Below are 21,447 nucleotides of genomic sequence, written 5' to 3'. Positions count from 1 at the left end.
TTCATTGATTCGAAAGAAATCATATTCCTGTGATTTCCTGGGATGTCCAGAAATTTTACATCTAAGATTTTCTCCACTTGTCCCTCAAGACAAGATAGACTTTTATTTGTTTTTTGCTGTTTTTAGACATTTATAGCCTTAAATTTCTTATTGTATGCTTTGAGTATTATGCTTTGAAGAGGAAATGCCATGCCTTGATTCTGCCTATGCTATATTTGTCAAAGTGTAGCCTACATTATGTTTAGCATTGTAACATGCATGCATTTTTTTTCCCCCACTCAGCAACACAGAAATTTCAAATACAGTACCAGGCAAAAGACACTTCAAAATAGTAATAAAGCCATCCAAATTATGAAATAATGCAAATGGAATTGTGGGAAATATGCAGTAACCAAATGGTGTTTATCAAAATTGTTGTATTCGGAGTCATTCATTAAAAAAAAACTCAACTGTTTTGTATGAAATTCATACATAAGTACAACTTAAGTCTCAAAAGGCCTTTGAGATAATGAGAAACGTATATTAATTTGGGTGTGTCCAAACTTTTGACTGGTTCTGTAATTTATTCTGATTGATTTTTATCTTGCCTTAAGCAAAAATCGCATGAGAATAATTTCTCTTGATGCTTTCAGATACAGAACAAGGTTTAGAAAGCTCAGCAAAAATCAGCACATAGTGTGGGGGATATAGCCTAGCCAGCTATTATAATATTTTCTTTACTAAAGTCTGGCCATACCCGCTTAGGCAATATGGAGTTGTGGTTTGAAATGAAGCGAGAGAAACAAAAGACTCCAATGGCAGTGATGTTGTGGGTTGGCGGTAGGATGGAATACTGCCAGTAGCTAAAAGTGATCTGTGGGGGTTTGAGTGAGAAACAAAAGAGTTTAAAGTTTGGTGACAAAAGAAACCGAGAGTGCTGGAGAGATACATGTGATGCAGTTGCGTGTGTGTGTGTGTGTGTTACCGGCCTGTTGGCCAGATTGGTCGAGAGCGTTTGAGTGGAATGACAGGCATCCTAGATATTTTCCAGAGGCCTGCATTACAAGAGTCAAATGCTCTCTGAGAGAATGAGTAAGGAGAGGAGAGATTCTTGTTTGCACTGACCTCTTTCTGTTGTATGGATATGTATAGCTACGTCCTACTTACATGTGGACGTGAGCATCTTTGTTTAGATTTCAGAGTTCTGACAAACTAAATTTCCTCTCTTCCTGTTGTGAATTGTTGGTCGTAGCATATATAATATAGATATATAATTGTCTATGAAATAAATAACAGCTTTCCCTTTGATTTGGCCGCACGCGTTGTGCCACAGATGCAGATGAATAGTGTTATTTCTGTGCTGGTGGGTGAAAAGTGCCACATATGATGAATGGCCAGGATTAAAAAAACGGGAAATGGATCCAAGTATACACACCAAGGATAAGGAGGAGAAGGAGGCCTAGATGATGGATTCAGGATAATGTTAGACAGGATATAGAGAGACAAAAGGGGACCAAACACTCTCTTCGTTGCATAGACACGTAACATTCTCACAGTCACATATACTGTCGACAAGAGGGTGGAGCAGGTTGAAGCTGTGGTTCATTGTTTTGAGGCCGACAGACATCCTGTTTGAAGCAGGAATGAAGCCCCTCGCTACAAGGCAGCTGCAAACAAGTGAACACACAGTGGATTCAGGATTTAGGATTTCCCTTAGCTTTATAGATAAGATGCCTTTGCCATCATCTAACACTCAAAGTTAATCTTTAAAAACTAATAATTCAATTACACTGTTAAATTGTATTCTTTATATTGAAATGAAATCCTTCTTTCATACTGTAATGTAAATTATATGTTGGGATGCCTAAATTTACATTTAAAATGCAATGCAACTGACGGCATGGGTCACATAGCAAAGCCAACATAGCGGATGTAGTACTTCAGAATTTCATTCATGCTATATATACTTTGTTATTGGTTGTGAACTTCATTCTTCATTTATTGCAGTAACTATTCAGACAAAATGTGATTTTGGATGCACCTATAGTATAAAACTTTAATAGCGGCCATAAAAATGAAGATAAATATGGGCTTAGTGGTATAGTATAGAATTTAAATATTGGTGCATCCCTAGTGCTGATAGTAGTGAAATTGTACAATCCCCTGTGAAGTTGCATTGAGGTCCAAATCCATTCTGGTATATAACGCCCGCTTTTTGTGATCCAACCAATTCCAATTGAATATTCTGTTTCTTTGAGATAAGTCACATTACAAAATTAAAATAGATTTTATGTTGACTTTGGTAACTGCTGGTCATGGCATTGGTTAGGGGTATTTGGCAACCTGTATGTGGTGAACCACATGTGGTGTCAGAGCTGTAGTGTTGGGCTGTTGGGGAAGTAAAGCTGTAGAGTGTTGCTGCCAAGGTGCTGTATTTAATTTCAATCAATGTGTGGAGGCTTAAAACTGCTTCCCCATTTATAAATGGCCATTCCACTGTTATCATGTTGTTGTGTTTGTACAGCCTTGACCTGTTTAGACACATTCTATCATATCACATGTCCAGTAGCAGAGCAAGTGTCCAGTAATATACTCAAGTCATTTCGTTCACTCTTTAGGCCGTAGAAAGGGAGCAGATAGACAGCATTCAGCCCAAACTGCAACATGTCAACGCTGTGGGTCAAGGTCTTATCCAGAGTGCAGCCAAACACACTGACACTCAGGCCCTGGAACATGACTTGGAGACCACCAACCTGCGCTGGAACTCCCTCAACAAGAGGGTAAGCTTGCATCAATTTTTAGCCTTTTTTTTAGTTGACTGATAGAAGAAAATTTAGGATTAATAAAAAAAAAATGTATTCACAGGTTGCTGAAAGAATCGCACAGCTGCAGGAGGCCCTGTTGCACTGTGGGAAGTTCCAAGATGCTCTGGAGCCACTCTTGAGCTGGCTGAGTGACACAGAGGAGCTCATAGCCAATCAGAAACCTCCATCTGCTGAGTACCGTGTGGTGAAAGCACAAATTCAGGAGCAGAAGGTTACATTTTAATCAAATTTTTAAGTATTTTTAATCAAATTTTTTAAGTAAAAAAGTAATCCATTTTTAAAGGAGTTTCAATACTTCAGTAAAAACCTAAAATTATTATATTATATTATATTATAATTTTTTGAAAATATCTATTTTGTAATGGTTTTAAAGTAGATGCAATTGAAAGACTTTGCGATCCCTTGATTTTTTTTATCAGACTAATTAGTCTAATGTATCATGCTAGATTAAAAAATGTAATAATAATTCCGGTTTAAGTACATTAATTGAGGCTCCATATTCCTAGCTGCTGCAACGGTTGCTGGATGACCGCCGTGGGACGGTAGAGATGATCAGGGCAGAAGGAGAGCGTATCGCTGCTACAGCCGAGACACAAGATAGAGACAAAATCCAGAAACAACTTGAGAGCCTAGGAGAGAGATGGACAAATCTGTTGGAAAAGGCCAGCGCCAGGTAAACTCCATAATCAGAGCAATATGGACACCCAGACACAGCCATAAAATCTCTTAATCGAATCTCTTACTCAGAACTCAATCACTTGGTTGCTTTACAAGGCCATAAAAACAGAGTAGTCGTAAGAATATAACACAGATTTCCTCCTCACCTCATGTCCTCAGGCAGCGGCAACTAGAGGAGCTGCAGGGGTTGGCCCTGCAGTTCCACGAGGCAGTGGAGCCGCTCGGTGAGTGGTTGAGCACAACAGAGAGACGCCTGAGCTCCGCTGAGCCAATGGGAACCCAGACCTCCAAAATCACACAGCAGATTGTAAGGCACAAGGTAGAGTATACACAGCACCTGGGAGAGATGTATCCTAGGAGTCAGTTGCCAGAATTGTTGCTTCCGAACCAAGATCTATCATTTTAGCAAGCGATTTTCAAAGTATCAAGCATCATTAGACTGACTAGAGATGCAGAGGAGAGAACAGATTGTCAGTCTCCTGTGGTTTTAAATGGACTGGTAGTAGTGCAGTTATCTAAGAAGGCACAAAATTCATGGTTGTGATCCTGCCCACATCCTTTCCATTTTTGCAGTTTAATTTCTTCATGATTTTGTGTTTCCATCTCATCTTGATGATTCACATATTATTTTTTGCTCACATCAGTCAATTATGATTTGTCATTATTCTGCATTGTCATGTTTGTTTATGTTTGCCTTGTCTTTTTTTTTTTTTCTCCTTCTACTCATTCAATCACGTCTCCTCTTTACTCTGGGCTATAATCCCAGGCTCTCCATGAGGACGTATCCTCTCGGGAGAATGATGTAAACCATCTTGAGACTCTCAGTCAATCACTGCACCCGCTCAGCTGTGCGGCTGATCGTAATTGGCTGGGCGAACGTGTGGCGGCAGTGCGCAACGGGCACACGGAGCTGCGCGATTGGTGCAGTCGGAGAGAGGTCATGCTGGAACAGGCCCTGGCCAATGCACAGCTATTTGGAGAGGAAGAGGTGGAAGTCCTTAACTGGCTAGCTGAGGTGGCCCAGAGACTGGCCGAGGTCTCAGTGCAGAGTTATCAGCCGGAGCTACTAGAGCAGCAACACAAACACACACTGGTATGATTCTGAAGGTCATAGCTGCCCAGGATCAACAATACCGTATAAGTCAGTTTAGAGAATATGAATATTTCCTAAAAAAAAACTGTCACTTAGTAAGGTCAGAGCTATACTAGGTCTGTAATTCAATTAAAATTAATTACATGATATTCTGATTAAATAACACAATGGATTGCATACACCAATGCGGTGTATATGATAACTCCTTGAATTATGTTCAGAGTTAATGGTTCTACTGCTGGTTCCCCACAGGCTCTTAATGAAGAGATTATCAGCAGGAAGAAGACAGTGGACCAGGCCATTAAGAATGGACAGGCTCTGCTTAAACAAACCACTGGTACTTTTCCATCCAGCCTCTGTGTTCATTGGTGTATCAACAAATTCCTGCTTTGACTCTGATCATATTTTATCTCTGTGACAGGTGAGGAGGTCCTGTTGATTCAGGAGAAGCTAGATGGCATCAAAAGCCGCTATGCAGAGATGACAGCGGGCAGCAGCAAAGCCCTCCGTACTCTGGAACAGGCCCTTCAGTTGGCCACGCGATTTGCTAGCTCACACGATGACATCAACCAATGGTTGGATAGTGTGGAGGCGGAGCTTAACAACATTGAGCCAGACACAGCACCAGCCTATCAGGACAGACAGAAGGTGAGGATGATTACTGTTTTATCTCTTAAGTACTCATGAATCGCTTTTTCCTTTTTGTTTTTGCTAAACCAAATACATTTTTTATTTCTTCAGTGGAATTCATTATTTTATATTGTGTGTTTGTTTGGCTCAGGAGCTGAAGTGCGTGTCTGCTGAGAAGAGGTTAGTTCTGGACACAGTGAACGAGGTGGGCAGTGCTTTACTGGATCTGGTACCCTGGCGTGCACGAGAAGGCCTGGACCGCCTGGTCGCCGATGCCAATCAGCGTTACCGCCAAGCCGATGAGACCATCACACAGAGAGTGCAGTTAGTGCAGGCTGCCATCCAAAGGTCACAGCAGGTACTGCAGCAAATACTGTACATTTTTTTATGTATGATCAACACAGAGCCAAAACCTAAACTTACTTAAAATGTAACATTATTCTTTCCATACCTTGCAGGCATTAGTATTTTCTTTTAGGAAATTCAAATGTGATTTTTATATAATTCTTTTACAATATGTCATTTTGTCTTTTTAGAATGATCTAATACTTTAAAGTACATACAAATTGTTATAATAAATTAAAAGAATAATGGTAACACTTTAGTATAGGAACCAATTCTCATTATTAACTAATTTCTCATTAGCATACCTATTAATAACATATTGACTGTTTATTAATACTAATAAAGCGCATATAGGTAACACTTTAATATAGGGATCAGTTCTCACTATTAACTAGTTGCTCATTAGCATGCATATTTAACATGTTGGCTGTTTATTAGTACTTATAAAGCACATATTGTGCATGATCATATTCTACATCCCTAATCCTACCTAATACCTAATCTTAACAACTACCTTACTAACTATTAATAAGCAGCAAATTAGGAGTTTATTGAGTCATAGTTAATGATTTGTTAATGGTGAGAATATTACATTAATATAAAGTGAGTCCAAAATAATAAGTACATTTGCAACTTCATCATACATTTTAAAATATTGTTAATATTATAAATATTTAACATAAGTTGTTGATTTAGGATGGATCCTCTATTTTTCTCATACTTCTTATGTTGACAGTGTATTTTTGTGTGTTTTTGTTTTAGTATGAGGAGGCAGTCGATGCAGAGCTGACCTGGGTCGGAGAGACCGAGAGGAAGTTGGCGTCTCTGGGGCCTCTGAGTCTGGAGCCTGATGTGACTGTGGCTCAGCTCCAGGTGCAGAGAGCCTTTAACATCGACATCATCCGTCACAAAGACACCGTGGACCATCTCCTTAAGACACGAGAGGACATCCTGGAGAGCTGCAGCGAACAACAAAGAGAGGCTTTGAAGGTTAGAGACAAAATAAGGAAGAGAGAGAGATGGAGAAGGGTCAGAATAAGCTATGTAATCATTCCTCTGCGAAAGGTTAGATCAGGAAAATTGAATTGATGTGACTCATGCATTTTCTGGCGGAGATTTGATTTGTTGAGTCATGTTGGGGACAAATAACAGTGCAAGCTTGTTTTTTCAGTCTCTAAAGATTAATTTGGTTGACCCAATAAAACCTCTTTCTGCTTCCTCCTGTAGGTGAAGACGGACTCTTTAAGTGCTCGTTATGAAGCAGTAAATCAGAGTCATGCGGAGCGCTTCTCAGCTCTAGAGCAGGCTCAGGTGCTAGTAGCACGGTTCTGGGAAACGTATGAGGAACTTGAACCCTGGCTGGGCGAGACAGAGACTCTGATTACCCAGTTACCCCCTCCTGCCATCGACACAGAAGCACTCAGACAACAGCAAGACCAGATGAGGGTGAGTGGGCAGTATGCAGACAAAGGACTTGAGTCCATTTTGCTCCTTTGTGGCTATATGATGCATTCAAGTCATGAGGGAAAGATCTTATTTATGTGTTGAACGCATATGAACGTCACCACAGTCTAAATTGCAAGTAAGGAATTTCTTTGGGTTTTCTAAAATCTGAGTTTGGGGTATGTCATTGAGAGAACTTTTTAGACACAGTGAATGCAGCATCTGCATTAATAGTCCAATAATAAATCCAATGTATTGTGCAATTACAATATATAACGATTAAATTTACAGCATCTTCATGAATTGAATATAAAAATGCAACCAGCAGGTTCCCAAACTCATAAATATGTACTTCCCAGGAGAACTTGAATGCATCATTAGACATGGACTAAGACCCACAAAACTCATAAACCCACAAAACATTTTTTATTTCATGTAATATGTATTGACATCACATGACACGTTTTATATGTCTTCCTTCCTAGCTTCTGAGAGAGTCCATCGCTGAGCATAAGCCTCACATAGATAAACTGCTAAAGATCGGCCCACAGCTGGCAGAACTGAGTGCCCAGGAAGGGGCAACAGTGAGACAACGTTATAATGAAGCAGAGAGACGTTACCTCAGCATCAAAGAGGAGGTCAAAGGTCGAGCCACAGCACTGGATGAAGCAGTGTCACAATCTGTCCAGGTATTTGCTGCAAAATATTATCATGCTTATTTTGGTCTGCTCCCTGGCTTGTGATTTATTTAAAGGTTACAGCCCACAGTTCAGCATTATGCAGCACAATATCAACTCATTTTGTATATTCAAGCTATTTTAATAGCACATCAAGACACACATCACCTTTATTTACTCATTGTTTCGAACTAAGGCATTTTTTTTTTAAATAACATCACTGACATCTGACATCATCAGGTGCATTTTGGTTTAATGTTTGTTAAGGATGTAACGATTCACTCAACTCACGATTCGATTCACAAATTATAAATTAAATGTGTCCTTTTATTATTGCTTGGACAAAATGCTGCACGTTTCTTTGTGAAATTGAAATATAACACTATAATAATATACTAATATAGCACTTGCATATTATTGCTCTTTTGTTAGTTTTGATTGCGTCTATTGTCCTCATTTGTAAGTCGCTTCGGATAAAAGCGTCTGCTAAATAACAAAATGTAAATGTATTTAAAATTGAAATTTTAAAACCCCAAATCAAATAAATAAGTAACACAAATAAAAAATCTCTTCATAAAAACAAAATAAGGCTTTATCTGTGCTCTTTCCATTTAAAATTAGAGGCAACCACTGCATTTTAATCATGATCCAAACAAAGATGCTGCATACATGCAGCATGAGCAGTTTTTAATCTAAATTAGACTGTATAATTTCGAAATTTGAAGCAAAAACAGAATGGTCTGACTTCAGTTTTGTGAAACCATACACAGAAGCAGCAGACGAGCTGAATGAGAAGCAGATTCAGTCTCTGTCAGCAGGTGGCGCTTTAAGCGTTTCCTTGGTTTCCGCTGTAAACAAAGCAGTGCTGCACTTATGAACTTTAATATGCATTATACAGAGGCAAGATGAGAATAAAAAATACCATCTAAACTTTTCTAAAGACAGTAATTCCCCTCAGATATACATTCATATAAACTCCTACCTAATTGAATCGCGATTTGTTTAGCATCTCAACCGATCTGAATCGTCACACATTTGAATCGACTTTCAACCGGCTCGCGGTTAATCGTTACATCCCTAATGTTTGTGTTATTAATTCTTCCTGCTGGCCTGTTGCATGCTGTTGAATTAACACATTGTACTGTTTCTCCACCTTCATCCCTTCAAACTCTACTTTACTGTGACTCCCACCTGTCCCACCCCGTACCCCATATTCTGTCACCCTCTCCTCTCCATATCCTGTATTCCCTAAACTTCCCCCATTCCTGCTTGTTGCAACTGTCCCCTTGCCTATTCCCTGCACCTCTCCCTCCCATTTCCATTTGGTCCATCCATGCACCCATCACTCATGTTTGTGGATGTGCTGTGTGTCCATCCCTCCATCATCACTGCTCTCTGCAACTCCCTCAGCTGGTAGAGGTAAGAGCATCATCACCCACTGATTTAACCACTGATATAACATCTGTATTGGACTGAATATCAGGAATTCTTTAATCTGTAATGTTTTATTATTTATATGTTGAAACTAGTTTCAGCTCACTTCAGTTGACCTATAGATAGCATCTTGTTAGTACAAGAAGATGGGAAAAGTACATTTCAATTAATTTCTTAATCATTTACATGAAGGTATTTAGCAGAAGCATCAACTTCCTCTACCCCTTAGCATGTGTCTGGGATAAATCTTCCCTCCTCATTATGCCTGGTCCTTCTGCAGTTACTTTTGTGTGCTGTATTTGATCCAATTGTTGTATTCTTTCTCTCCATTAAGTTCCATGATAAGATGGACCCTCTATTGGAAACTTTGGAAAGTGCAGTCCAGCGCTTGCGGCAGCCTCCTCCAGTGGCGGCTGAGGTGGAGAAGATCCGGGAGCAACTTGCGGAGCACAGGACAACAGGACTAGAACTGGACAAACTCCTTCCATCTTTCAGTGCCCTGTGTGCCCGAGGAGAAGAGCTCATCGGTCGCGCCCCACACGATGATCCTGCCGCCCAGGGTAAAGTTTTTTTGTCTGAAATGACACTTTATGGTTGTATGAAATGCTTTATCCTGTGTGTTGTGGTAAATCTGTAATCTGTTCCCATCCTCAGCGGTGCGTTCACGACTCTTGCGACTGCGCTCTCTGTGGGATGAGATCAGGCAGAGGGCAGAGGAGAAAGAAGGAAAGCTTCAGGACGTTCTAGATCTCGCTGGAAAATTCTGGGCTGACATGGCCGCTCTGCTGAGCACACTCCGTGACTCTCAGGACATTGTGAAAGATCTGGAGGACCCAGGGGTGGATCCTTCACTTATAAAACAACAAATAGAGGCAGCAGAGGTCAGTCCAAAAACAGAGTCACTAGCAAGATATGATTTCTTTGTTGGTTTATTCAAATTTTCAGTGGAGATGTACAAAAACTACATATTTTCAAAATTGAGTAGTCTGTAGGATGTCTTAAAGAAGCTCTGTATAGATCAGCAGTTCGCAACCACTAGAGGGCATCAGCAAAATTCAAAGGGATCTGTTAAAAAAAAAACAATTATAAAAGTTATAAAACAATCAGCTTTGTTATTATTACAGCAGAAATACTGTGAATAGCCTATATATTACATATGCCATGTACATTTTAATAAAACACTCCTTAATAGGGTTTTAGATTAGCTCAAACTACATAATCTTGTGTCAAAATGTTGATCTCAAGAGAATGTAGTCATGATGTTTTTATCTCACACTCAGGCCATTAAGGCAGAGACAGATGGGCTGAGGGAAGAACTGGAGATCGTACGAACACTTGGAGCGGACCTCATCTTTGCCTGCGGAGAGACTGAGAAACCAGAGGTCAAGAAGACCATCGATGAGGTAAGAGGGTTGAGCAGTGATAAGCAATGTAGAGAACGCCCTGGTTTTGCTCACATTTAAACAAAATATCTCCATGTTGTTGATTTTGTTTCGCTCAGATGAATGCAGCCTGGGAAGGCTTGAACCGCACGTGGAGAGAGAGAATGGAGAGACTGGAAGAGGCCATGACCGCCTCTGTGCAGTACCAGGATGCTCTTCAGGTGTCTATAACTCTATTGGTACCACAAAATCTGCCCTGATTGATCAAGCCAACTGTATGTTCACAATTATCATTTTATATATCCTCAGGGCATGTTTGACTACTTGGACAACGCTGTGATCAAATTGTGTGACATGCCAGCTGTAGGGACAGACCTCAGCACTGTTAAACAACAGATCGAGGAGCTCAAGGTTTGAATCAGACCTAATCTACTCTTATCTCAAAAAATAAGTTGACAAAAAGATTGACCCTTTTTGTTTTTACATGACAGCAATATAAAGTGGAAATTTACCAGCAGCAGATTGACATGGAGAAGCTTTGCCACCAAGGAGAGCTGCTGCTCAGAAAAGTGAGCGACCAAACAGACAGAGACATGATTCAGGAGCCTCTCACTGAGCTACGCCACCTATGGGACAACCTGGTGGACAAAATCACTATCAGACAGGTGAGGAAATACAGACCAGTTTATCATCTGTCTACTTTTGCATTTACGAAACAATTACTTATAAAACAGATCATTTAAATAACTAAAATGCAAAAGTTCAATGCTCCAAGTGCTCCTTAAAACAACCTAGCATTAGGCTAATGAGCTATGAATTGATTAATTATTATTGCTATTTGCATAATTTTTATGAGAAGTTCAGTTCATCTGCATTTTAGAGGGCAGACAGGAAATGCTCTTACTCTTGATTGTATTTTGACTCTTTTCTCTCTCGCAGCACAAACTGGAGGGTGCGCTGTTGGCTCTAGGTCAGTTCCAGCATGCTCTCTCTGAGCTGCAGTCTTGGCTCAGTCACACTCACGCCACATTGGACACCCAACGACCCATTAGCTCTGACCCCAAGGCCATCGAAATTGAGCTGGCTAAGCATCATGTATGGAATATTTGGGACATTTTTATGTACTCTACTTTTTTATTTCCTTTTTAAAATGGTTTCCATTAATCAAGCTGTCTTTGTAGGTTTTAAGAAACGACGTGCTGTCCCATCGGGCTACAGTGGAGACGGTGAACAGAGCAGGCTCTGAGCTGCTGGAGTCCAGTCCTGGAGACGAAATCAACCACCTGAGAGACCAGCTGGATGAGCTCAACCGCAGCTGGAAGAACCTTCTGCTGAAGTCTGATGAGAGGCAGAAGCTTTTGGAAGCTGCCCTGCAACAGGTGCTCTCTAGATATTACCACTGCATCATTATACAGAGAGATCTGATTGAAAGCACCAATAAAAAACAAGTGCATCTGCATATGTTTGTAGCCTGAAATGCACCATTTGCAATGGATTACATTTAAGTCAATTCAATGAAATGGATGCAGTTTGGAGGGTTGCTGTGCGGCGAGAATGGTTCTCTTTAATATTGTAGTACAGGTGTTGGATCAATTAGCTCATTGTCTTTCCCCTGCATGGTTTCTGTGTTAGGCGGAGGGTTTCCATGGAGAGTTGGAGGAGTTTCTGCAGTGGCTCAGACGCACAGAGAGTCAGCTGTCCGCTGCCAAACCCACAGGTGGCCTGCCTGAGACCGCCAGAGAGCAGCTGCAGCAACACATGGTACACAAAATGAGTTCACCTCTAGTCCACTCATTAGATATCAAATCACTCTCAAATATATTATTATTAGAGCATGTATTTTACTTTATTTATTTAAAATTCTTTGGAAATTCTAAAAAGAAATGACATTAAATGAAGAACATAGTCAGGAGTATGTTGCCTTTGCATTCTATTAGGAAAAGCCTAATTGCGTTATGTTATTATTTGTTGACAGTTTTATTTTAGTGATTTTTAATATTTTGAATTAGATTTTTGTTTTTATTTTAGTTTTAGACATTTTGTGCTTTTGTCATTTTTATTAATTTTGTTTAAATTTAAAGTCTATTTAGCTTTAAATTATAGGCTTTATTTCAGTTAGTTGCCAGCATTTCTGAAGTTTTTCATCTAGTTAGTTATATTTCAGCTTTATTTTTTAGTTAACAAACAAATTTAGTAGTTTTAGTTAATAACTGCAACAAATCAACCTATCCTGCTCTGACCCTGTTTATAGGAGCTCCAGGCTCAGTTGACCCAGAGGAGTGAGCAGTACCATCGGCTACTAGATCAGGGAGAGTCCATTCTGCTGGCCAGAGGCGGGGAGGATGCTGGACCTGGTACCACCCAGACCCAACAGAACCTGGCCATGCTACAGAACAAGTGGGCCAGTCTCAATGCCAAAATGGATGACAGAAGGGTGAGATTTATGACCTTACATTCATGTTTAAATAACAGATTTGATAATTAATGAACACATGAATGAAGTGTCTTATTCTGCCTTCCAATCCTAAGATGCCTCTGCCTCTGTGTCCATCTCTTTCCACAGGGTAAACTGGAGGAAGCTGTCTCACTGGCGACAGGATTCCAGACCTCCCTGCAGGACACCATAAACTGGCTGACACAGGCAGAGCAGACTCTCAACATGGCTCAGCCACCCAGCCTCATTCTCGACACCGTCCTATTCCAGATAGATGAGCACAAGGTTGGTCAGAAAATGTGGCTTGCTTAAGTACTGCACATATTTTTTGCTTTTGTTAAAGGAGTCATATAATGCTACATGCACTTTTACAAGTTGTTTGAACTGAAATGTGTGTTGGCAGTGTGTACACAACCACCCTATAATGATAAAAATCCACCCAGTGTTTTTTTTTTTTTTTAATCTACTCAAATCTTCACCCCTTTCTCAAATCGAGCCATCTGTCTGTGTGATGTCACACGGATGAAGGCCACTCCCACCATAGTTTGATTGACAGACCCGCCCTGAGTTAGCTGTCATCAGTTATTTCACCGCCGGAGCAGATGTAGACAAGAATGACTCCTTAGCGATTGAGGTGTTTTGTTGTTGGATGTAATAATGAACATAGCAGTAGTCATTTACTCCCTTCATCTGAGCCGCTGAAGAGGATTAGGTTTGGTTCTGAAGGGAATGCGCCCTCGATCTACCTAAATGTGTCTTTGTTCGTGCAAATCATTTGTGATCCAGCTTCACCTACAGAAGAAGTGAGTACAAGGTTTTTTAAATAAATCTTTGCAAATGGCCTTTCCTAATAATGTGTTAATTAGCAAGTTTCACAATGAATGCGGCTAAAGTAAACAGTCCCTCAGAGAGCGGCTCGGAATGAGAGGGGCGGAGTCAGCAGAGCTCAGCAAAATTTAAAGGAGAATGACACAATATGGCTTGCTCTGAAAAGTGCTGTTTTTGACAGGGTAAAAAGGGTGTTTTTTACACTACCAATGAGAAATTTTAATCAAACTATGTTACAGACATTTCATTAAGACACTAAAGAATAATATCAACTTGTGGAAAATGGGCATTATATGACCCCTTTAAGAGTTTTGATAGAATTTACTACTTTTGAGTAACTTAAGTCCTTGTATGTTCCTGTATGTTTCAGGTGTTTGTGAATGAGGTGAACACTCACAGAGAACAGGTTCTGGCTCTAGAGAAAGCTGGCTCTCAGCTGCGGTTTGCCAGTCTCAAACAGGATGTGGTTCTCATCAAGAACCTGCTGCTTAGTGTACAGGCCCGCTGGGACAAACTGGTGCAGAGATCATTAGACCGAGGACGCCACCTGGATGAGGCCCGCAAGAGAGCCAAACAGGTATAATTTGGTTTACCTCACTCTGTCTGTGTTGCTCTGATCATGCCTTTTCTGTGTCTGAAGTTGGCAGTCTTGTCTTATTTAGTTTCATGAGGCCTGGAGGAAACTGACAGACTGGTTGGAGGAAGCAGAGAGCAGGCTGGACTCTGAGCTGGAAATCTCTAATGAGCCTGACAAGATTAAAGTCCAGCTGGCCAAACACAAGGTACAGCATGCATGTATTAAAATGCTATGGGAAGTTCAACATTTATGTTTATTCAACAAGCTAATAACATTTTTATTCATTTTATTAATTCTTATGCCCTCTATCTGTTAATCACTGTACTGCAGGAGTTCCAGAAGTCTCTTGGCTCCAAGCAGCCAGTGTACGACACCACAGTGCGCTCTGGGAAGGCCATGAGAGATAAGGCCACACTGCCTGCAGATACACAAAAACTGGACCACTTGTTGGGCGAGGTCCGTGACAAATGGGACACAGTTTGTGGAAAGAGCGTGGAGAGGTGAGAAATTCTGCCATATGACTTCGCCCAGTTGGGTAATGATTGAATGTTGAATGAAGTGAAGAAAAGAAAATAATTTGGAATGTTTTTCTCCTCAGGCAACACAAGTTGGAGGAAGCCCTCTTGTTCTCAGGTCAGTTTGCTGAGGCTCTCCAGGCACTTGTTGATTGGCTGTATCGTGTGGAACCTCAGCTTGCAGAGGACCAGCCGGTCCATGGAGATCTGGATCTGGTTTCCAACCTAATGGATTCCCATAAGGTACTAATGGGGTGATTCTCAGGAAATGTTGCTTTCAAAGATTTCAAACATGAAATCTGAAGACTCACATCACAAATTTCCTTTTTAGTCATTAATAAAAAGGTCTATAGTGACTGTGAGCATTAATTTATAAAGATTTTACTCATTTTAATCAATTACAAGAACAGTCTGAAAATGTCAAGCTAATACTTAATTTTTTATTAATTTTTATTTATAGATTGATTTATAACAATCAAGCACAGTTTTTTGAAACTTTGAAAATACATATATTTGTTGACTTATTTGAGTGATTTCTCTCATTACTGCAATCCCTTCCGCAATTTACAACCTAGTATTTTTTAATATTTTTTTTTACCAGATTGTATCATTATAGACACAGTAGCTGCATTTCCATTACCCTTCAAATTGCGCAAATTGAAATTGAAAATTGAAAATACGCCCAGTGGAGACACGTCAATTTTGCAAAAACTCATATATTGCAAAAAAGTTATAAATAGAATATTTCGCAAAACTGCAAAAATAATTTTTTTGCATTTTAATTACATGTCACCAGGTCACCTACGTAAAAGTCACATGATCATTCTTTAATATACTAGAACCTCAAAAGAAACACCACATTCGTGGCCACTCTAAAGTATAAGGGCTTTCCTTGCCATTAATGCTTGGATAAACCCTTAATTACACTGCATACGTCTGTGGCACATTACGGCTCCACCACGGCCATTCTATAGTCAATGCTTGTGTTTATACCAGCTGCGCGACGGCACATTTCAGAAGCAGCTCTCCGTGCTTCTTCTCTGAAGATACTCATACGTCTCCTTTGATTAAAAATAATGGCAAGTGCAGTGGCTGCGATATACATAAACCTACCAACATCTGTCGCCATGACTTATTGCGAGAGGAAATTTTTTTTTATAAAATATCGCAAAAGTTTGTGCAAATCTGTAATGGAAACGCACCTATTGAGGCTTGAATGCGACTTTTACTAGGAAGGACATTTCTAAGTAGGACAGAGATTTAAGTGGTTGTGCTTTATTTATTGTTCCTCAGGTCTTCCAGAAAGAGCTGGGAAAAAGGACCGGTAGTGTGCAGGCTCTGAAGCGGTCTGCCCGAGAGCTGATGGAGACAGGCCGGGACGACACAGCCTGGGTCAAAGTTCAACTGCAGGAGCTTAGCAACCGCTGGGAAACAGTCTGTGCCCTGTCTGTTTCCAAACAGACCCGGCTCCAACAGGCTCTCAAACAGGTACGTCTGACTGTTTTTTAGATTTTGAATGAAACCAAGAGTAGTGTTAATTTTTTCTTCTGACTATCTATTTTCTCTCTCTTTTTCTGCAGGCAGAAGAGTTCCGCACAGCTGTTCAGATGTTGCTGGAGTGGCTTTCGGAGGCGGAGCAAACATTGCGTTTCCGTGGCGTCCTGCCAGAGGAGGTAGAGACTCTGCAGGCACTACTGCACACGCACCGGGATTTCATGCAGACGGTGGAGGAGAAGAGAGTGGATGTGAATAAAGCTGCTGGCATGGGTGAAGCCATCCTAGCTGTGTGCCACCCAGACTGCATCACAACCATCAAACACTGGATCACCATCATCAGAGCTCGCTTTGAGGAGGTATGAAGCCTGTCTAGGCCAAAAGTTAGATAAATGTCTCCGCCTGCTATAATAGGTCTGAAATGTGTATTTAATACAAAAGTCATGTAATAATGTTTGCTCTACAGGTGCTGACGTGGGCCAAACAGCACGAGCAGCGCTTGGAGACGGCTCTGACTGAATTGCTCAACAATGCTACACTACTGGAGGAGCTGCTGTCATGGCTACAGTGGGCGGAGACCACACTGGTGCAGCGTGATACTGAACCACTCCCCCAGGACATCCCTCAACTGAAGACACTAATCACAGAGCATCAAGTGAGCCATTCAGTCTTTTATCTTAATTGCATTGTTTAATACTGAGAGGTTTCTTATTGGTTTTGTTGTCTTCCATCAGGTGTTTATGGAAGAAATGACCCGAAAACAACCTGATGTTGACAAAGTGACAAAGACATACAAGAGGAAACCAGCAGAACATCCCAGCAGCCTTTCAGACAGGAGAGGGGCCCGTAAGAGACTTTATCCTCATCTGCACACATACTGCATACAAACACAAAACCTTTGCATACGCTACTGTTCAAATTTTTGGGGTTGGTACAAGATTTTTTCAAAATGTTTTTAAAAAGAAGTAGCTTATGCTAAATACAGTAAAATATTGTGAAATATTATTACAATTATTGCAACCTTTGAGCGGTAGTATAGATTTAAACTGTACACACTCCTTAATACTGTACAGTGTAAACTGTATACTGCCTATTGTTTTAAAAATAGGATGTGAAAGAGATTAAGCAATTTTAAAGGATAAAAATGAGAAAAATAGAAATTGAAGGTCAAGCACAGTGCATTGTGTATGCAGTCATTAATGTATTCCATATGTACAATAAATGTGTATGCTGTGCATAGTATGCATAATATATCTCAGAATTCACTTAGTACAGTAGTATGCTATTCTGAACATATTTTACTGTGCTCTCCTTACAGGAAAGCACCAGCAGCAGCAACAGCAGCACTCAGTACAGGTAACCAGTGGTAACCCTCGCCTCACGCAGCTCTGCTCCCGCTGGCAACAAGTGTGGCTGCTCGCCCTCGATCGCCAGCGCAAGCTGAATGATGCTCTCGACAGACTAGAGGAGGTATTGCATCTATTACTATACTAATTTTTTTTTTTTTTAAACTCTTGATTGTGCTCTTTGTGTACTAGTAGTAGTAGTGATATCAAACTCATGAAATCTGAACAGTAAAAGTAATAATGACCTTTCTCTTCCCTCAGCTTAAAGAATTTGCCAACTTTGACTTTGATGTGTGGAGGAAGAAATACATGCGCTGGATGAACCACAAGAAGTCTCGAGTCATGGACTTCTTCCGACGCATAGACAAGGACCAGGATGGAAAGATCACCCGCCAGGAGTTCATAGATGGCATCTTGGCATCAAGTATGGCATCATGGACTTGCCTGCTGATCTTCGTTTTCATGTACGTTTTTTAAATGCCACTTTAACTATGCATTTTGTTTGCAGAGTTCCCTACCAGCAAGCTGGAGATGACAGCTGTTGCTGATATCTTTGACCGTGATTGCGATGGCTACATCGACTATTATGAATTTGTGGCTGCTTTGCACCCCAACAAAGATGCTTACAGACCCACAACAGATGCTGATAAGATCGAAGATGAGGTATGGACGATGAATTTTGTAGATTTGGCATGATAATGTACTTTTCATATGTTTAAGCTGAATTAAATCCACTTTTATTTTATTTTTTATCCCAGGTCACCAGACAAGTGGCCCAGTGCAAGTGTGCCAAGAGGTTTCAGGTGGAGCAGATTGGAGAGAACAAGTACAGGGTGAGAATCTGGAGCCCAATAGTAGTACTCAAGAATTAATTCAAGTCTAGAAGTTTTAATGCATTTAATATGACATTTATAAAAGTATATAAATGAGCGCTGCTTTACCACACCTTCTCATTCAGATCATCCCTGAGCTTGCCATTGTAATATTACGACTCTAACCAGCATCACACTCTTTCAGTTACATCAGTATGACTTGGTCATTTGAAATAAAGGTGCCTTGGCAGTTTTGTGTGTGTGTGTGTGTATGCAATACCACCATAATACTTCACACCCAACTAACGATCAACCCATGAGACGTGGCTGCTGCAGTCAAGACCACTGAGTGGTCTTTCATACCTCAACATCATTATCCATTGGTTAATGATCTTTGACAAGACCGTTTACTAACTTGTTGCATTGCACAGGCTACAGATCCACGATGCTAACTCCACATCCTGATGTTTGTCTGTATTTGTCTGCCTCTTTACTACCTCACCTTCTGTGGTGTCCTCATTGTGTTTGTTTTCAAGCAACCATTCACAAGCACTCTACCCTGCTTATAGCAACAAATCACCACGCTCCCCGTGGACATTTTCTCCATTGTATGCTATCTTTAGGAATAGTTAAAAGGAAGTGAATCATTATACCAGCATAAAAGGTTAATGTGTTTATGTCTGTATCTGTTATTTCACTCTTTTTTTCTTTTCTTTCCTCTTGTTTTATTCCTCCTCCATGTGCACCGGACTTTTTATAGTTCTTCCTTGGGAATCAGGTAAAGTGAGCAGTGTGTTTGTGACATGTCCTCTGAAATCTGTTGCCTCTGTACAGTTCCCACTGTAGAAGCTGGTCTTTTATTCTGGGTTTTTTCAGAGAGCCAGATCTAAATCAGTACGGGACAGTTTCTGCATGGACTAGCTAAGAATTCCCTGTGGACAGCCCACATTCTTGGCTGCTCTCTGAAATGGGGATTTCTTTAGTCCCTTCCTGCTTTCTCAGTGGGCATTTCCTGTCTGGGAGACAAAAATTGCAGTACTATTGCCAAAATATTAAATGCATTTATATACGCCTTCCAAATGCAGAGGCAGATTTCAAAGGTTCAGCTTATGTGTTGTGGTTGGGATGTGCTTGTTTTTTTATTGAAAATGATTTATCATGATCAGGAAATGGTTCAGATTTACAGGGCTTTTTGTTACGATTTTAGGTTTTTTTGGCTTTTGGTGGAGGAAAACTATCCAATGGCTGATTTCTTGACTTAGAGAAAATAAACCTTCAACCAAAGCAATTCTTTGAAGTAAAAAAAGGACAAACGTTCAGGGAAAAATTCCAGAGAATTGCTGTGGTGTGGTGTGTATTGTAGAGATGGGATTTGAACGGGGCGAGCTTTAACATAAATCATGTAGATTTAAAAAAATGTGGTTTGCTGCATGTCGCAGTGTGATTTTCTTTGATTTGCCTGGCACTTCATAATATAATTAGTATAATTAACTAATTTGAATGTGATCTTAAAGGAATAGTTCACCCATTGTAGTTCACATTATTTGCTCGACCTCATGTCATTCCAAACTTCAGTGTTTTTTTGGTTTTTTTGTGGAATATAGAAGGAAAAATTTTGAAGAATCTTCATGCAAATCATTTTATAGAAAAGTTTTCCTTCTGTTTTTCACACTAAAAATTACAGCATGCAGGTTTGGAACAACATGAGCAGAACTTTAATATTTGGGTGGACTGTCCCTTTAAAAGACTTTGAAAAAAATGATAATCCTTTATCTCTCTGTCTGTCCTCTTCCCTCTCGTATCCACGTTTGTTCCTCTCCACTCTTTCTCTTCTTTCCTCTGCATTTCCTCAGTTTGGAGACTCGCAGCAGCTGCGTCTTGTACGAATCCTGCGCAGTACCGTCATGGTCCGGGTTGGAGGAGGGTGGATGGCGCTGGATGAATTCCTGGTGAAGAACGACCCTTGTCGAGGTAAGTCTGACATAAGCGATGAAGGAAGGTTGTTCTTTAGGGGCATGAAAAAGAAGATTCCAGGAAGTGCTCAACACTGACAGACACAGCATTATTCATATTCCTACTCAAGACTTTTATCATTTATCTCATCATCTTTCACTTAATTCTTTTCTATGAGTGTTCTCATCTTTTTTTTTTTTAGTACTATCCGAGTTCACTCTCATCTCATCTTCCATTATTTACCTATTACTTCCTGACCTCTCTCCCATGGTGGTTGTTTTTCTATGCATGGCCTACACATTTGGCCCTTTCTCTCTTTCTCCCTGTCATTCTCCTTTTTTTTTTTTTTTTTTTGTGCAATTGTAGTGCATGGTGCATGTTCCTTAGGTCTCTCCCTCCCTCTTTCTCTGCCCCGTCCCCTATCTCTCTTTCTCTCTCCCCAGTGCAACATCCAGGACTTAAAATCCTCCGTTCTGACTCCAGCAGCTCCATATCATCTCGCATAGGTTGGGTTTTTCTCTCTCCTTCTCGTTCAGATTATTCTTCTTTTTCACTCGTTTGGTTTCCCTCTCTTTCCCTCTGTTTCACTCACACCTCGTTTGGTTCTTTGTTGCTTTGCTGTGCTTTGCTGACCGTGAGACTGATCTAATCGGCCCCGGCCCCGGCCCCGGCCCCGGCCCCGGCCCCGACCCCGACCCCGACCCTCACGCCTGGAGCTCATAATGGATCAATTGCGCTTTGAGAATTCTGGCTCAGTCATTTACATCACTTCCTGCATATTGATTTGAGATACTTACTGCATATTTATATTCCAAAAATGGTGTTTGTTGCCCAGCAAGAGGTCTTAACAGAAAAGATCGCCCAAAAATTAAAATTGAAAATGTGGTTCTAAACATGTATGACTTTTTCTTTTGTGAAACATAAATGAAGATATTTTGAAGAATGTTCAAGCTGCTCTTTTCTATACAATGCAAGTATGTGATGAACGCTAGATTTAATGTC

The 21,447-nt window shown here is 40.5% G+C and overlaps 1 protein-coding gene across 19 annotated transcripts in view; it reads left to right on the top strand.

The window, feature by feature from the left end:
• The window catches only part of macf1a (microtubule actin crosslinking factor 1a), a 176,072-nt gene that overhangs the window by 145,941 nt on the left and 8,684 nt on the right, over positions 1-21,447 (top strand). For 10 of the 19 annotated variants that reach the window (XM_058752910.1, XM_058752912.1, XM_058752907.1 and 7 more), the window contains 37 exons: positions 2,598-2,759; positions 2,845-3,015; positions 3,311-3,477; positions 3,642-3,801; positions 4,249-4,575; positions 4,828-4,912; positions 4,997-5,223; positions 5,357-5,563; positions 6,313-6,540; positions 6,778-6,996; positions 7,479-7,682; positions 9,439-9,664; positions 9,759-9,985; positions 10,385-10,507; positions 10,606-10,707; positions 10,796-10,897; positions 10,978-11,151; positions 11,426-11,581; positions 11,668-11,865; positions 12,119-12,247; positions 12,738-12,920; positions 13,050-13,205; positions 14,119-14,325; positions 14,411-14,530; positions 14,656-14,825; positions 14,924-15,083; positions 16,134-16,328; positions 16,421-16,693; positions 16,801-16,989; positions 17,069-17,180; positions 17,653-17,804; positions 17,942-18,104; positions 18,189-18,343; positions 18,439-18,513; positions 19,253-19,270; positions 20,346-20,463; positions 20,889-20,951. In XM_058752910.1, the coding sequence (XP_058608893.1) occupies positions 2,598-2,759; positions 2,845-3,015; positions 3,311-3,477; positions 3,642-3,801; positions 4,249-4,575; positions 4,828-4,912; positions 4,997-5,223; positions 5,357-5,563; positions 6,313-6,540; positions 6,778-6,996; positions 7,479-7,682; positions 9,439-9,664; positions 9,759-9,985; positions 10,385-10,507; positions 10,606-10,707; positions 10,796-10,897; positions 10,978-11,151; positions 11,426-11,581; positions 11,668-11,865; positions 12,119-12,247; positions 12,738-12,920; positions 13,050-13,205; positions 14,119-14,325; positions 14,411-14,530; positions 14,656-14,825; positions 14,924-15,083; positions 16,134-16,328; positions 16,421-16,693; positions 16,801-16,989; positions 17,069-17,180; positions 17,653-17,804; positions 17,942-18,104; positions 18,189-18,343; positions 18,439-18,513; positions 19,253-19,270; positions 20,346-20,463; positions 20,889-20,951 (6,103 nt within the window). The remainder of the gene's footprint in view (positions 1-2,597; positions 2,760-2,844; positions 3,016-3,310; positions 3,478-3,641; positions 3,802-4,248; positions 4,576-4,827; positions 4,913-4,996; positions 5,224-5,356; positions 5,564-6,312; positions 6,541-6,777; positions 6,997-7,478; positions 7,683-9,438; positions 9,665-9,758; positions 9,986-10,384; positions 10,508-10,605; positions 10,708-10,795; positions 10,898-10,977; positions 11,152-11,425; positions 11,582-11,667; positions 11,866-12,118; positions 12,248-12,737; positions 12,921-13,049; positions 13,206-14,118; positions 14,326-14,410; positions 14,531-14,655; positions 14,826-14,923; positions 15,084-16,133; positions 16,329-16,420; positions 16,694-16,800; positions 16,990-17,068; positions 17,181-17,652; positions 17,805-17,941; positions 18,105-18,188; positions 18,344-18,438; positions 18,514-19,252; positions 19,271-20,345; positions 20,464-20,888; positions 20,952-21,447) is intronic. The other 9 variants (XM_058752911.1, XM_058752924.1, XM_058752923.1 and 6 more) reach the window with 5 other exon arrangements.

This window comes from Onychostoma macrolepis, chromosome 19 (assembly GCF_012432095.1).
Source record: "Onychostoma macrolepis isolate SWU-2019 chromosome 19, ASM1243209v1, whole genome shotgun sequence".
NCBI lineage: Eukaryota > Metazoa > Chordata > Actinopteri > Cypriniformes > Cyprinidae > Onychostoma > Onychostoma macrolepis.
Note: the sequence above shows the minus strand (reverse complement) of the source record. Positions and strands in the feature narration are given on the sequence as shown.